Source organism: Poromitra crassiceps (assembly GCF_964638095.1).
Source record: "Poromitra crassiceps genome assembly, chromosome: 1".
Classification (NCBI taxonomy): Eukaryota; Metazoa; Chordata; class Actinopteri; order Beryciformes; family Melamphaidae; genus Poromitra; species Poromitra crassiceps.
In genome coordinates, this window is record NC_139623.1 from 68107024 (window position 1) to 68124695 (window position 17672).

The 17672-nt window shown below is 45.1% G+C and overlaps 1 protein-coding gene across 1 annotated transcript in view; it reads right to left on the reverse strand.

The window, feature by feature from the left end:
• LOC310782492 (neurobeachin-like) overlaps positions 1-17672 on the reverse strand; it is a gene marked incomplete at its 5' end in the record, with an annotated part of 447634 nt that overhangs the window by 86387 nt on the left and 343575 nt on the right. Inside the window, 8 exons of the mRNA XM_083643165.1 lie at positions 8155-8291; positions 10855-11243; positions 11628-11796; positions 13760-13828; positions 13980-14104; positions 14664-14844; positions 16819-16902; positions 17380-17403. Coding sequence (XP_083499291.1) covers positions 8155-8291; positions 10855-11243; positions 11628-11796; positions 13760-13828; positions 13980-14104; positions 14664-14844; positions 16819-16902; positions 17380-17403 — 1178 coding nt within the window. The remainder of the gene's footprint in view (positions 1-8154; positions 8292-10854; positions 11244-11627; positions 11797-13759; positions 13829-13979; positions 14105-14663; positions 14845-16818; positions 16903-17379; positions 17404-17672) is intronic.

Sequence of the window (17672 nt, forward strand, 5' to 3'; positions counted from 1 at the left end):
TCCAGATGCCAGTAAAGCCTGAGCAATCATTCTCTGCTGCGTCTGCAAAAAGCCATGTAGTGGGTGCTGCGAATGTTGTAAAGCTGGAGCCTGTGGCACCTCAATGTGGATGCAAGAGTGCCTGTACCAACAATGAGGGTCGAGACAACAATATTTTAGTAATCTGGCTGTGGATATAAGGATATAAACAAAAACCACTTGTCATCTGAAGTCTTTTATGCAAAATCAGTCACCCTGGTAAATCAAAAGGACTGAGCACTTCTAACTCAATTCAACCTATGGACATAAGTAGGCTACTACTCACTTGTACATATAGGCACCAATATATGTTTTGTTCTGTTGTTTTTGTTTCTGATATTGTAATATTTTGTTCAAATTCTAAACACCTTTGATCAGTATTGATAGCATTTCACATTTATGGAGAGCATTGATGCACAGACTGGCTATTACCTGTATCAATGGGAATGGGTTATACTCTATTTGTCTAATTGTTTCAATAAAATCTGTAAGATACATACTGTAGATTGTTTGTTTCCACCAGTTTGATGGTAACTTATTCTTACAAGTCTACACTCAATCTGGGTGAAAGTGTATGTAAAAAAAAAATCGGTTAGCGGCCATATTGGTAGCCTACTTACTATGCAAAGTAGAGTGCTATAGATAGATTCAATCATAAATCTGAGTATTACAATGTGTTTCTAAAACTCAAAAACCATAAAATGGACACCGAGTTTACTAAAAGCATCAACAGTTATGGTAAAACTCATATTCAGGTAGCCGCCATCTTGGAAATATGCAGATTAGGGGTCCACACACATCTTCATTAGTAAAGATAAGCATTCCAACACCTTTCTAATGGTAAAAAAAAAAAAGATAGACACCAAGTCTGTATTTCTAGCTCATCTCTTTCAAAAGTTATAGCCAAAATCTTTTTTGGACAGTGGTCATATTGGATCTGGCCACCATGGTGACCCCGGGGGTCACCGGCTCGGGCACTCTGGCTCAATTGTTAGAGCATGCCCTGGGCTAATTCTGGGCAAAATCTGGTGCTTTTAGACTTGATTTGCATGAACTTAGCCTCAAATGTCCCTAAAAGTCCCGCAACTATTATGTTTTGCATGGTGTTATAAATTGAGTGATAACACACATTTAGCTACCATTGGTGCAATGCTCTCACATATTTTCTAACTCTAGAGATGTATACCTTGCCAAAAATCAGTATGAGCATTATTCCCAACCCTTCTGGCCCATGGACTAATATGTAGATAGATTTTCTTTGCAAGATTTTGAGAGTAAATTAGACACTTTTTCAAATGTTTTTGAGTTTTACTATACCAAACCTGTTAAAATCATTAAAACAACCCTCTCAATCAATTCCTCATGCAGAAATCATACAGAAAAGTGGTGTCATTTGTCTCTGTATGACGTCTAGTTCAAAAGTTATGACCCTTATCCATTTTCATCAGACATTGCAATATGCCCGCAAAGATGGCCGCCAAACAGACCCATGGGACACTATTTCAACGGGGTAACAACAAAATTTGTTTATTAGACACCTTGAGGAGCACAAAAATCTATGTTAGAAAAATATATCTTTCGGGTGCGCGGGGACCCCCCGTTCCTACTAGACTATATAGGGCTGCAACAACTAATCGATTAAATCGATTAAAATCGATGATCAAATTCGTTGGCAACGAATTTGATTATCGATTCGTTGCCTCGCGATTAGTTGGACCGCAGAGCCATCTGTTTTGTTGATAAAAAACAACAGCTGACCGCAGCTGCTGCGGCGCAGTGCTGGCTACGTCACTCCCTGGCCCCGCTGTCGCGGAGCCGACTACGTCACTCGCCTTGCGCACGCGCAGTAAACAACAAACAACATGGCCGAGGAGAAAGCAGCTGCTCGACCCAAAACTTCGCAAGTTTGGGAGCACTTACCTTATATTAACTGGAAATAAAAAGTCTGTTACGTGCAAAATGTGCAAAGCCGATCTTGCATGGCATGGCAGCACAACGGCGCTGCGTGAACACCTTAAACGCAAACATGTTGGATCATTGGATGGTGCCAAGGGAGCTCAGCAGCGGGGTAAGTTAACGTTATTCTACTACAAACTCGATATGCATGTAAACTAATGTTAGATTATTAGACCCATGTGTATTGTTGTTTGAAGTGGAAATGTTCGTCTCACAGCAGATAGTTTGTTTTGTTTATCTAACGTTAACAGTCGATGCGCATTGCGCCCGCATCCAGGTCGACAACATTAACGTTATAGCCGACCGGCTAGTTAACGTTACGTTAGCTTGCTTATCTAACGTTAACAGTCGATGCGCATTGCGCCCGCATCCAGGTCGACAACATTAACGTTATAGCCGACCGGCTAGTTAACGTTACGTTAGCTTGCTAACGTTAGTGGTAGAGCAGACTTGGTCTGTAAACTAAGGCTAAAAGAGATGTTGTTGTCCCTTGTTCATTGGTATTGGTGTGTGTGTGTGTGTGTGTGTGTGTGTGTGTGTGTGTGTGTGTGTGTGTGTGTGTGTGTGTGTGTGCATCTTAATGTAAGAAGTGAGCTAGGACAAATTGCATTTGAGGATTCTGTTATATAAAGGCCTTCTTTACATAAGCAATTATCAACTAAATTATCAATGAGTGAGTTTTATTGAGTTTTATGTTAATAGTGCTGTTAGGCATACTCACTCATACTGTCTTTCTCATTTCAGAAAAAAACAACTCACCATGAGGCGTTTCGTTGTGGGGAATGCGGCTTGTACACCAAGGCAAGCAGCCATCATGACAGACAGTGTCCTGAACATGCTGGTCACCGACATGAGGCCCATGTCAATGGTTGGAGATGCAGGCTTCATTGCCATGATTAACACCCTCCACCCTGGCTACAATCTTCCTTCAAGAACATTCTTCACAAAACTGATGGAGCGAAAATATGAAGACACATTCCAGGAGCAGGTCCGTTAAAGCACTTTATTTAAGAAGATATGAAGATATCTGGAGGGAGGAGAGGGGAGGTGAAGTGGTGAAGGGCTAAAGGAAGTAGGCAGTGAAGGAGAGAGGAAGTGAAGTGGTGAAGGGCTAAAGGAAGTAGGCAGTGAAGGAGAGAGGAAGTGAAGTGGTGAAGGGCTAAAGGAAGTAGGCAGTGCAGGAGAGAGGAAGTGAAGTGGTGAAGGGCTAAAGGAAGTAGGCAGTGAAGGAGAGAGGAAGTGAAGTGGTGAAGGGCTAAAGGAAGTAGGCAGTGAAGGAGAGAGGAAGTAAAGTGGTGAAGGGCTAAAGGAAGTAGGCAGTGAAAGAGGAGGTGAAGGGCTGAAGGAAGGAGGCAGTGAAGGAGAGGGGAGGTGAAGGGGTGAATCTGTTATCTTCAATTTAACTTTTGTGTTTTAAATTTAACTGTGATTTTGTGATTCCCATTTTTCTTTGCAAGTTTAAAAGAAACCAGTGTGAATACAGTATACTATAAACAAGAGGGGACAAAGAAAAAAGATGTACCACCAAAAAAACCTCTTCATTTTCTTTGCAAGTTTAAAATAAAGTTTACCACTGAATACAGTAGAAGAGGGGACAAAGAAAAAAGATGTACCACACTGATGGACAGTCAATGACAGAAAAAAGAAAAATAGCACTGGTTCGGTTCATGTTCTTGAGTAAATAAAAACAGTTTTCTACAATTTAACTTGGTTGTGGTTTTCCCCTTTTTGTATGCAAGTTTGAAGTGTTCCAATATAAACCACTAATGAATACAGTATAAACAAGAATGTTTTGATGCAGACTTATGTTGCAGGGACTACTAGAATCATCGTAATGTTGGAATTGTATGCATCAAAGGGTTAAATCGAGCATTTCTGAGCGATTTCAATATATCCGATTAATCGATTAATCGAACAAATAATCGACCGATTAATCGATTATCAAAATAATCGTTAGTTGCAGCCCTACTCAAAAGCAATCCAACCCATACTTTCAGTTTAGCCACTACTGTTTACATTTGACCAATGGCATTTTTTATATAGCTTTTATAAAAAGTATTTTCCTTTCCTCTCTTTCCACCTCTCTGCACTACTTTTCTTCTCCATTTTGGCACAGTTGACCAGCAAGCCCCACCCACCTGCGCTGGAGTCTGAGCAGCATCTGACTGACAAGTTAACTCATTCCTGCCTGCCTGGCTGCAGCCTGCTATCCGCGCAACTAGGAATTATTGACTATAGCTCCGCATTCAACACTATTGTACCATCAAAATTGTTGTTGAAACTTAGGGGCCTTGGTCTGGGCAGTGCCATCTGTTACTGGCTATTTGACTTTCTGACAGGCAGACCACAATCTGTGCGCATTTGTAATAGATGTTCATCTATCATTTTCACCAGAACCGGCGCGCCCCAAGGCTGCTGCCTCAGTCCTCTGTTGTACATTCTGTTTACCTTCGACTGTGTCGCCAGATTTGGAAATAACATCATCATAAAATTTGCGGATGACACCACAGTGATCGGATTAATAACCGACGGTGATGAGAGGGCCTATAGGAGAGAAATAGAAGATCTAACCCTATGGTGCCAAAACAACAACCTCTCTCTAAACACCAATAAGACCAAAGAAATCATTGTTGACTTTAGAAAGTCCAAAGTCATTCACACCCCCATTTCCATCAACGGGTCATCTGTCGACATAGTCGACAGCTTTAAATTCCTGGGCACACACATCACAAACACACTCACATGGTCTCTCAACACCAAGTGCATCCTCAAGAAGGCACAGCAGCAACTGTACTTTCTGAGGCGCCTTAAGAAATTTGGCTTGAGCACCAAAGGCCTTGTGAATTTCTATCGCTGTACCATAGAAAGTGTTCTGACAGGGTGTATCATAGTGTGGTACGGTAACCTGACCGCCCAGGACTGCAGACTGCTGCAGAGGACTGTGAAGACAGCAGCTAAAATCATTGGCACAGAACTACCAAACCTCCATAACATCTTCACCACTCGCTGTAAAATGAAAGCCAAAAACATTATCAAAGACACCAGCCACCCCGCTCATACCCTGTTCTCACTCCTCCCTTCCAAAAAACGCTACCGGAGCATCAAATCACACACCACCCGTCTCAGTAACAGCTTTTTCCCTCAGGCAGTCAGGCTGCTGAACAGTTGACTCACACACACTGCAACACACTGTCACTTTGTTGTGCACCATTACTGTACTGTACTGTATTGTGGTTTGTGTTATGTCTACACGTACTGTGTACAGACATGTCTGTATCACGTGTAGCCTACATAGTTATGTAGGTCTACACCCTTTTTCTGTCGGTCTTTGTGACCATGTCCTTGTGTATGTAAGGCTGAGGGTGCTCAAAGCATAAAGAATTTCATTGTATTATACATTGTATTATACATATGACAATAAACTACTTGAACTTGAACTTGAACACTTATACATACTGGCCTGCTGTTCAGTGAGTGGCCTGACTGCGCTGCAGGCAGTAAAAAAAAAATGCAGGCCAGGCCACCGGGAAACAGCACGCCGCTCCCGATGGTGCAGTCTGCGCCTGATGTTCTTATCCAGTGTAATGTACATTATGAGCAGCCAATAATGTTCAGAAGTGCAGTGTTGCTCATAATGTTGTTGAGTTTGCTGATTGGGAGTTCCTTGTATGCATTGAGGGTCTAAGGCTGGTGGTGCTGGGTAGGTCAGGCCAGAGCCGTATAATAGAAGAGTCCCGACATCTCATTCACTCCAATGGACCAGTTTTTTTTCCAGGAAGTAAGGTCCTGGAACTCTTGAGTGAAAAAAGCAGCACTGTCGAGTTGCAGCAAACTATACAGTTTGTGTTGTACTTTGAAAGGGCTTTTCATCCCTTGAATCAAACTGTACATTATCAGCTTTATTTTAGCATGCAAAAGTAGCGCGAGACCCATTCCTGGCTGTTCATTGGCTAATGAGTCTCGCATTTTGGTCCTACGCTAACGCCACTCTCTCTCTAGAGGACAGCAGGTCAGGCTATTGTAAGATAACACTAGTTCAATCAGGAAGACAGTGTATCCTTTAAGTAAAAAATTATGATTTATTATACAGATGATATAATGCAATTTAATTTTAATATATGGTCAATAACGTTTTTGGTGCTCAGACGCTGCAGGAAGGTTGCAGGAAGATGTTGTAATCTAGGGGTATGACCCTGAGCAGCAGCAAGATATATCGACGGGTGGTGGTGACGGCTGATGACTCTGTGTGACTGATGAGGCTGATGAATCTGTGAAGACTGGGTGGAGAGGGCGAGGTGGAGGGGTGCGTGTTGACAGCAGCATGAAGTTTGAGCAGACTAGATTGGATAGAGAGACACATATTTAAAAAGACAGCAGTGCGATGATTGGCTACCATGGAGGTGTGCAATGGAGGTGTGTCGCTATGATATTGGATAGACGTGACCAGCTGATGTGAACAGCTGATGTCTCAAATGACGCCCCAGGAAATGACAGCGAGGAATTTATGAATGAGCAAGCATGAAAGATGTGATATGAGAAGTGAATTATAGCATAGCATGCAAAAGATTGTCTTCCTGTCTGAACTTCCGTTAAATGACATGTAGGCTGTCTTGCTAAAACCTGCTTTTGTGTGTCTTGTGCTCTTCCTGATGTTTGTCCTCCTGTATCATTCTGTTCTGGTTATTGATCAGTTGCATATAATTAGGCTCATCCTCTGTAAAGTCATTTGAGGCATGTTTGTGATAAAGGGGTATCTCTATAAATAAACTTGATTGCTACAGTAGGCTCGCTCGCCCGCCCTGCAGCTCGCTTATGCACTCAGCCGCTGCTCGGCCTCGCCCGCATTCTCTATCCTATACTGCACTGATGCCCTCCTCTCTGGTAAATGGTAAATGGACTGCATTTATATAGCGCTTTTATCCAATGCGCTTTACAATGTGCGTCTACATTCACCCATTCACACACCGAAGGCAGCCAGCTGCCACGCAGGGTGCTGGCACAGCCATCTGGAGCAATTTGGGGTTCAGTGTCTTGCCCAAGGACACTTCGACATGCAGACTTGAGGAGCCGGGGATCGAACCACCTTCTGATTGATGGACGACCCGCTCTACCTCCTGAGCCACAGCCGCCCCATCTCTCTCATCTCAAGAGGAGCGTCATCATATCATGGAGTCATACACCCGCAGCTCAGCTGCTGCGTGGCCTTGCCTGCTCTTGTCACTGATGATGTCATCACTGATGATATCATAGACATTGTGACATCATCGTCTATGACATCATCAGTGACATCATCATCTATGACATCATCAGTGATGTCAGTCGAGCAATTGTGGTTTTTGGTTACACTCGAACAATTGTGACATCATCGTCTATGACATCATCACTGATGATGTCACAATGTCTATGACATCATCAATGATGATGTCACAATGTCTATGACATCATCAGTCTTGCGCGGGGGGGCGACTGGTTTGTGTACTGTATGTCAGGAGCAATCAATCTACTGGCTGAAATTACTATTTCCTGAGGACAAGTGACTTGTGGACGTGTTGCGTGCAGGTTGTGTGGTGGTGCGTGGTGAAAACAAAATCCTTCACGTTTGAGTGACAGGCTGCCCCCCTGCTGTAATGGAGTCCAATCCCGTATCGATAAAAGCTGCTGGACCAGCGTTTGAGCCGTGCCATGGAGCTGTGCTATGGACCTTTTCTGATGGGAGATTGTTGCTTTTTTCTGCTTCCTGGTTTTGTTAGACAATCGTGGTCGACCCTGTACACCTTTAGACGTGCTGTACTATTTCACAAGGTGAGTAAGAGAGCCATCTATCAGACGACGGTGAAAACACTTATTGCCGTCCAGCAACGTCAATGGCGGGGAAGCGTTGTCTGTTAAAGGACGTCGGTAGACAGCAATGTGCGGGGAATGAGTTAATGCACATTATGGGTGACTGTAAAAGTTATGAGTGATCCTAAGACATCAATTCAAGGTAGAATTTCTAAGTACTGATGAATACAGGTACCAATCCCCATCCCAATAGATGTACGCACTTTGGAATGACACGCTTTAAATGCAGATACCAAAACATACAGTATCTGTGAAAAGCTAGTATTGCTTCTAGTATAACACTGTGTGTTTCTCTCTGCCCTTGTAGATCCCAGTCAGTCAGACAGTAACAGGACTTACCTGTCAAAGGAGTGGAACTGCATGGGCAGCATGGGGTGTGTCTTCAGGGCGGGGTCTGGGTGGTAGGGCGTCGGCCCCGACTCCTGTCCCACCTCCCCGCCATCCACCGGAGCCGCCACCAAGCTCTTCAGGATCTCCTGCATGACCAAGATACAAACTCATTTGATGAATAGGAGAAAACCAACTGGAAAAGCTGCAAAATAGTTTTAACGGTTTGTAATTTTTTAGACTTGTTACCAGGGATGCCTCGATGTTTAATACATTTATTTATATAAAGTTTTTTCGGTTTTTCTCCCATTTTCTCCCCAATTGTGCTTGGCCAATTCCCCCTGCTTTCCCAGTCATTGCTCCACCCCCTCTGCCGATCTGGCGAGAGTTGTAGACTGGCACGTGCTTCCTCCGATACATGTGCAGTCTCCTGCCGCCTCTTTTCACCCGACACTGAGGAGTTTCACCGGAACAGGCACCCCGACTGACCAGAGTGGGTGCTAGTGCAGCTGAGAACTGAATGGCCCCCGTGTCTTGAAGTATGAATGAACGTACTGCCGTGGTACCGTCTAGTCGGCGTGTTTGTCGCATGTAGGTGTGTTGGCAACACGTGGTACGTGGATGACAGTCCACACCTAGCAGAGGGGGCTTCTGTGCAGTGGTTAACTTGGAGTCCCTGCGATAGGAGTCACTCTGTGAACAGGCAATGCTGAGTTTCTATACCCATAGCAAAGTGGGGTAGGGATCAGACCGTCGGCTTCCAACCGGGTGGCCAATCACCACTACGGGATCCGCCTTAGAGGTGGGTTGGCGGTTGCGATCGATCTGGGTCATCGGCCGGTAGACATATCTCAAGTCTTTGTCCCCATCTCTGCTCTCTACTCACACTCACACTCCTGTTTCAATCTACTTTCTTTTCCTTATCTAATAATAATAATAATAATAATAATAATAATAATAACTTTAATTTATATAGCGCCTTTCATAAAACCCAAGGTCGCTTCACAAAAGTGGGATACAGATAGGGGAGAGAGGGGGAGGAAAACAAACAAACAAACAAAACAAACAACAGGGATGGTTGAACTAAACTGAACTAACTAATGTGGAAAGGCCATGGAAAAGAGATGTGTTTTGAGGTGTGTTTTGAAACTGTTCAGGGTCGGGGCATTACGGTTTTCGGCAGGGAGAGCGTTCCAGAGGGTGGGGGCAGCCACGCTGAAGGCTCTGTCCCCAAAGGTTTTGAGTCTGGTACGGGGCATGGATAGCAGACCCGCGTCTGAAGACCGCAGGTTCCGGGATGGAGTGTGTTGGTGAAGGAGGTCGGACAGGTATTGGGGGGCAAGTGTGTACATCTACTGGTGTACATTAACGTTCCCTTCAACGATCCCACACCTTTCACCTGTGTTTTACAGGAACCTCCTCTCTCAAGCGACCAGGACTTCCGCCCATGAGACACGGCCAATTGTGTCTGACCAAGCCGGAGGTACCGCTGCCGGGAGTTGAACCCAGGTCTCTGCGGTGGTGAGCGAGTGCTTTTACCTCTACACTACCCAGACGCCCCCTGGTGGTAGGCGAGTGCTTTTACCTCTACACTACCCAGACGCCCCCTTGGTGGTAGGTACCCAGCGTTTGCAATTTTACTTTGAAAATATGCTTGAATTTTTCCAATAAACTATTTTTATGCCTCCGCCGGCGATAGCCAGGCCGGAGGGATTATGGATCCGGGTTGTCCGTCCGATGTTCGTTAACGCGATATCTGAGGAACGCCTTGACGGAATTTAATCAAATTTGCCTCAAACATCGACTTGGACTCAAGGTTGATCTGATTAGATTTTGGTGGTCAAAGGGCAAAGGTCAAGGTCGCTGTGACCTCTCGAACGCCATTTTCAAGCTTGTTAACGCGATATCTGAGGAACGCCTTGACGGAATTTCATCAAATTTGCCTCAAACATCGACTTAGACTCAATGATGATCTGATTAGATTTTGGTAGTCAAAGGGCAAAGGTCAAGGTCGCTGTGACCTCTCGAACGAAAATGGTGCCTAGTGCCTGTCATCTGGCAGACTTTCTAGCCCATAAACTAACTACTAACTTGAGCAATTACGCAAACTAAATCAAACGGTAATGTCTAAGAATGCAAAGAAATGTAACTGGCTCGTTAAAACACGCATTCCAGGAATATTATTTACATTTATAACGATAAGGGCGCGTGCCTCCGAGCCTGACAGCCTCCCTGGCTGTCAGGGGTCGTCTCTCTGAGATTCCAGGCGGGCGGGCAGCACCCATGCATCGGATTGTCCGCTCGCTCCGCACGAAGTAGCCTGGCTGCCTGGTACTTCGCGGATCCCACTCGCGTAGCATGACAACACGCTGAATCCCACCCGATTTAGTGGTGGAACACGCCAGGATTCGCCGATGCCAAAGCCAGTCGACAGAATTGTCAAATCAAATCATCGACACCGTATATGGTCCACCTCGCAATTTGTTTTCAGTCTGAAACGGACTCAGATGCACGTGACGAATGGGTTCACCTTGACTTTAAAGCGAGTAAAGCCAGTAACCAGACCCTTATTACTTCTTTCTTTTTTCCTGATCTGCCACTGTATACAGGTAAGAAAATAACAGGTATGTGTGCAAACGATGTGTTTGAATGTGAATGTAAAGCGTGCTATATACCCTCACAGAAAGGACCACATTAGAAAGACACACCCACCTTGACATTAATGCCCTTGTTGGTTTGGCTGATGCTGGAGATGGAGGAGGGCGGGGCTTGGGCCGAGTTGGGGTTGTGGGGAGAATCCAGGAGGCTCTCCTGTGACCTCCTGACCTCAGACGACAGACTGCACAGCAGGTCCGTGCCTCCTCCTCCTCCCCCACCCTCCCTGTCCCTGTCTCTGTCTCTGTCCCTGTCCGTCTCTCTGCCCACCAGGCCCAGGCCCAGCCCCAGGCCCATTTCGGAGCCGTTGAGGGACCCGGCGACATGCCCCCCCTCCTCCCCGATGCCCGAGTCTGTGTGGGGGAGGCCGCCGGCCCGGGGGGAGTCCTCCACGGGCGTGGGGGTCTGCTTGCCGCGGTCAGAGAACGACGAGGAGGACGGGTGTTCTGAAGGAACGAGGACGAGAGACAATGGATGAAAGAGACACTACTTCAGGAGGATAAACAGTGGCTTATAATTGTGTCAAATCAATATAAAAGCCTATTGTTCTACACCGTCAACAAAACACACAATCGCATGTCTGTTTTGAACAATTCATTATCCGCTATTTCCTCCTGCTGTTCAGCTCCACTTCACTCCTCCCTCCTCCCCTCCCTCCTTCTCTGGGTCTTTCTCTAATGGCCTCTTGTTCTTGACAAATGCATATGATTGTTTGCCTAAAGCCCTTCTGCTTCACTACGCCAACGCTACAATGATGAGTCATCATTGGCTCACCCACGACTACCCTTTTTTCCTACTGATGTTGCAGGAATAGAAAGAGGGAGAATTACCTGTGCTGGTCGGGGAGTTGATCTCATGGCGGATGCTTCTCCCTGATAGGCTGGTGGACCTGCCGATCTCACGCTGGGGTTCCAGAATGTCCCGGTACTTGGACACCATTAGAACCGAGATGAAGTACACAACCGCCAGTGCCAGGAACTGAGCCTGCTTACTGTCATCCTGCAACACACACACAATGCACATGCACACGCACGCACACACACACACACACACACACACACACACACACACACACACACACACACACACACACACACACACACACACATTTAAACAGTAAAAACAACATAAGGTGCCATGTCCACAGAAAGCGTTTTTTTGAGCTGCCAGCGCCTTTCTGCAATTCATTTTTCTATGGTAAAAACGCACTAGGATGCGGTAGGAGTGCTCCTTTTTGCGTTTTTGGGCAGAGTGCTCTGGGCACCTCAAGTAAAAAACATTTCAACTTTTGGAGAAGAGCACTGCTCATCAATGTCACATTTTTCGACCGACCAATTAACACGTTCACTGCCATTGACGAGATATCTCGGCTTACAGAATCCAACGGTTCACTGCCAATGACGAGTTATCTCGGCTTAAAATGTTTTTTGTTTTTTTTGACGGTGGGACGTGGATCAAGCCCACGTCTCCTATAAAAATATTGAAGCCAGCGAACGTGTACAACCCATTCCACGGACCCACTAAGTGGCGACAGTGCTCTCCCAGACTAGAGGAAGGCAAGCAAAAAGCATGTGTGAGGAAGCCATTCTCATGAAAATGGATGGGGGAAAACGCTTTCGTTTTCGCGCTGATTGCTGGCGGTGCGGGATTGCAAATTTGCATAATAGATTACGGGTGGAACACACTTTGAAACACGCAGCATAATAAGACCAGAATCGCAAAAGCTTCATCAAAGCTCTCAACACAAACCACAAGAAACGAGCGAGCCGATCCAGACTTGCACAGCGGCCGCCAGGCAGACAGGCACAGCAGCAGCAAAGCAGTGAGCTGGTGACGCGAGGTTACAGACACGCTCGCTGCACCCAAGAAGAACACACAGGGAGGGAGGAGTTTGAAGGAAAGGGGTGTTTCCTGCTGTTATGGAGGAAATTACTGTTCAAAACTATTGTTTAGATGTCTGACGTCTTACTGATGCCAAAAATGAATGGTTAAAGTGACTGTTCTATCGAATTTCACAAAAAGCCGTTTATCTCAAAATAATTTTTCAGACGCTGAAACCATGCTGTATTCAACTGCTAATGCTTACATAACTACTAACTCTACAAACTAACTCTTTTAGACAGAGAAAGCACACATTCTATTAGTTCTTTTGAGATATTGTGTGTTCACAAAATCTTAGCAGAAAAGAATCCTCGGGTCTTGAAAGATGAGCCAGAATCCTCAAAAAAACCCTCTAGCAGAACCTACCTACAGTAAAAAAAAAACGGCTGGCAGTGAATGTGTTAAAATTGAGGAAGAGGCAGGACTAAAAAAATCAACAAACATGGCAGAGGAGAGCCTCCGGGTAAGAATGACTAGCTAGCTAACGTTAGCTAATAAGGGCTAATGTCACCACCTCCGGAACAGATGCGGTACGGCTGCGAACAGACTCACACTCATGTAATCTGTCAGACGTCTGCGGGATCCGTCAAAAATAGAACAGGTGCGTAATTCTTCCGTACCGCATGTATCGCCCATCAATTAACATAGGCGAGAGTCGATCCAGCAGATTTACCGGGAAACCACAACGCAGCCGTAACGCATCTGGTGTACATTGCCTGTAAGGGTCAGAGTCAGCTCCGCGCGCTGTGTATGTGTGTGTATGTTGGAAGCGCTCTGGGAACTCATCTTTTTGATATCCAAAGCGCTTCGCTATGAAAAAGAAATGCTGTCTATGGACACGGCCCCGTAGCACACAAACAAACACTGTGCTCGCATGTGCCACCCAGTGGAAGGATATGATACTGTATAGTCAGAGAAATTCTATTCTATGTAGTTGTATGCAGACCAATACACACACCACCAGCACACACACACGCACGCACGCACGCACGCACGCACGCACACAAACACACACACACACACACACACACACACACACACACACACACACGCACGCACACACACACACACACACACTTACCACATCCCGGAAGACCACAGCTCGAAGACGGTTGATGTCTACATCCTGCAGGAGTCTGTCTGGATCCTGCTAAATAGGAGAGAGAGTGAGTCAATTGTGGCAGGTCAAGCTATGTGTGCGTGTGCATGTGTCTGTGAGTGTGTGTGTGTGTGTGTGTGTGTGTGCGTGTGTGTGTGTGTGTCTGTGTCTGTGATTGTGTGTGTGTGCGTGTGTGTGGTACCTTGCTGGTTGTAGAGGCACTGTGAAGGCTGTCCTGTGATTTGCTGCTGGTTAAGGAGGACTTGCAGCCCCGGTCTCTCTGTCTCTGCCTGCACTCCAGACAGTTCCTCACTGCCACACAACACACTGCCAAAGAGAGAGAGAGAGAGAGAGAGAGAGAGAGAGAGAGAGAGAGAGAGAGAGAGAGAGAGAGAGAGAGAGAGAGAGAGAGAGAGAGAGATGGAGATCAAAACTGTAAGTATCACATATTGGACGGGGAGTTCAAAATGCTTGGCATTTATGTTTGGGGAAAAACTGGAAAATGTGTCAACATGTCAAACATGTACCTGTACTAACATAACAACATTGTATTTTGTAATGAAAGCAATGCCTATGTTTGGGCAGTCTGTATGCCATCCATAACCAATCACCACACTGCACAAGCTTATATCGCATGCAACAAGAAACATATTTTTGTATAATCAAAGGTAGACTCAGGGACATGTCAAATCAGGAATAGAGGACACATTTCTTCATAACAGGCAAAACGAAAGAGACTAGAAGCGACTGCATATCTATCTATTGCAACTATGAAAATATCATCTCACTCAATTTGGGCCATGGAATCGTCTCCGTGAGTCTACCTCCGTGGTCGTAATGGTTGTAAATATTGAATAAAGATTGAATAAATCAAACTCACACATACCCAGTCGGAGGCATTGCCTCATCAGCCCTCCGGAGGACATGTTCTTCTCTGCCTCGATCTCGCTGAAGTTGAGGGAGCTGGCGAACACCAGGACGTCCACCATGGCCATCAGACGAGACAGGAAGGTGACCGCTGTCTCCGAGGACATGCCCTGTGTTGCCTCGATGTTCTCCAACTCCGTCTGGGAAGAGGGGGTGAGGGGGTGGAGGGGAAGATACACAACTGCCAGTTACTCAATGTACAACTAGCATGCAGACACACTGAGAGCTGGATGATCTGTCATTGACTTTAGAAAGGTGTTGAAACAGTATCCGCTCTAAGTCAACTATAGATATACATATATGTAGTATATACCTGTACTCTATAGGCCACAGGAAGGAGTTCTAAAAGCCCCAAGTTAACATCGCCTAATTCTCTCCTCTTAAAGGAGAATTTCGTTTTTTTACACCACGGTCCTCATTTCCAGGTTAGAATATGATGTTTTACTCACCGAAATAGTTTCGCTTCATTCGGATGCCCACAGAAGATTTTAGCTCCAAGTAGTCTCCTCAAACAGGCGAGAGCCTGCGGCGAGTGCGGGGCATGCTGCACACGCTCTCTAAATGACACTTTTTCTGTCAGATCACGGTTCATTATGGTTGTAAATATAATTATTTAGCTAATAGCTCGAAGCTAAGCTAACATCAACACAGCAGTCGGCGTTGATCTGCCCCGGATGGGGTTACAGTGCCCATCTCCCCCCTCTGTGAAACCACTTCTTCAGAGAAACCACAGAAGGGGGAAGATACGCACTGTAACCCCATCCGGGGCAGATCAACGCCGACTGCTGTGTTGATGTTAGCTTAGCTTCGAGCTATTAGCTAAATAATTATATTTACAACCATAATGAACCGTGATCTGACAGAAAAAGTGTCATTTAGAGAGCGTGTGCAGCATGCCCCGCACTCGCCGCAGGCTCTCGTTATAGCCTGTTTGAGGAGACTACTTGGAGCTAAAATCTTCCGTGGGCATCCGAATGAAGCGAAACTATTTCGGTGAGTAAAACATCATATTCTAACCTGGAAATGAGGACCGTGGTGTAAAAAACCGAAATTCTCCTTTAAAGTCAATGGGATTTCTGTATGGGGATTTTGGTTAGATGGCTGAAATAAGGTCTGTGGTTAACAAAAGTTTATGAAACCTTTATTATTTTTTAACCAAATGTGATCGCCAAAAATCGCGATTGCCAGAAAACACTTCAAAAATCATAAAAATTCTGTTCATTTGTGAAGATTATCTTTTGCTGAACACAAAGAAAAAAAAATTCATATTATGAAATTGAGACCTTTGTGTTCAGCAAGATCATCTTCACAAATGAACACAGTTCACAAAATCCCCATACAGAAATCCGATTGACTTCCAGACGAGGGAACCGAACGCAATGCTAACTTCCAGATTGGCCTACAAAAATGCATCATGCCTGCGGCACTCGATAAAAACAACGTTTAAGAAACTAAAGCAACTGTGTCTGGCACGGCCATGACCAAAAACAGCCACGGCTTTGGTGTATCATACAGGGATGGCAGCCTTGAGTAACATGCTGGTAAGTGAAGTATTTCACCATACGTGTGTATGGTGAAATCTGGCAACACGAAGTGCTGGAGATAACACACAAGGACAGCCTGATGACACACAGGTGAGAACAGTGAGATAGTGACAGTAGCAGTGTGGTCGCAAGGCCTATTAGCAGTAACAGTAGCAGTGTTGGGACAGGTAAAGCTGCCTACAATATATCTATTAGCAGTAACAGTAGCAGTGTTGGGACGGGTAAAGCAGCCTACAATATATTTAATAGAAAACTAAGCCAACCTAAGGATTCAATTACCAAATGTTCAGTACATCTAGATTGAAAATGAATTTGGAGGAAAGGTGGCAGGTGTTGAAACTTGAAGTCAAATCAAGCGTGCGGTTTGCCCTATATCTGCCTGTGGAAGCAGATAAGGATGTGAAGGAGCGCATGAAAGAGTAGACAAAGTGCAGCAAGCGCCAGAGGCTCCTCAGAGCCAGTGTGCAGAGACATTTGGAGATGTGACACACAGGGGTGAGGACAGAAGGGCTTTGGGTTGGTGCTCTTAGCTCTTCTGGTGATGGTGAGAGTCCCAGGCTCTTTACGCACCTCTCCCCCCATGCCTCCACCCCCAGGAACAGGAGTCACTTCCTCTCCCTTGGACCCCCTCTGGGGTCCGGCTCCTCCTGCCTTCTTTAGTGTTGATACAAAGGGGGACAGGCTTTAAGCAGATGCAAACCCCTCACTACCATCATCAGGGTTTTAAAAGGACTTTTGAAAAACTCTCATGCTTTTTGTCTCATACTCTTTCAATCCATACTATTTCCATTATATCGTTTTTACTCTTGTGTGTTTAGTCTGTTTTCCACTTACCAGCTATCTACCTCCTCCTCACCTTTCAATCCATTATATCCCCCTGTTTTGTATGATCTTCTAACAATGTTAGATTTTGTTGTTAAGAAATAGATACAACTGAGGCAGTGAGATCAATGCATACCCATGACAGATAGGAACAGTACAAGGGGGGATATTGATTAGCAGCAAAATAACACAAATAGAAACACTATGGATGTCAGACAGGCTTTATGGGTTAGTGTCAGTCACAATGCTAAATAAACCATAACAAAGTATTAGTAGAGTACAGAAAGAGAGGAAGAAACCACAACTTACAGTGTTGGCACTACCCTTAGAACTCTGCACATGCAAAAACAGACAAAAACAGAGACAAAAAAGACAAGGAAATACACAGAATACAGGTAACATAGAGAGGAAAAGAAAAAAGAAAGATGATTAAAATAAACAGATTGCCAAACTAGATAGATTATTAAAGGGTTAGACAGTAGATTAAATAAAGGTGCAAATACTTTCCAAGACATAGCAAAGTGTTAGATTGACAGTTCTATACATGAAGGAGATGGATGAGAGGAATCCAGTAAACAGTGTTGAAAGTGTAATCAGGTGAC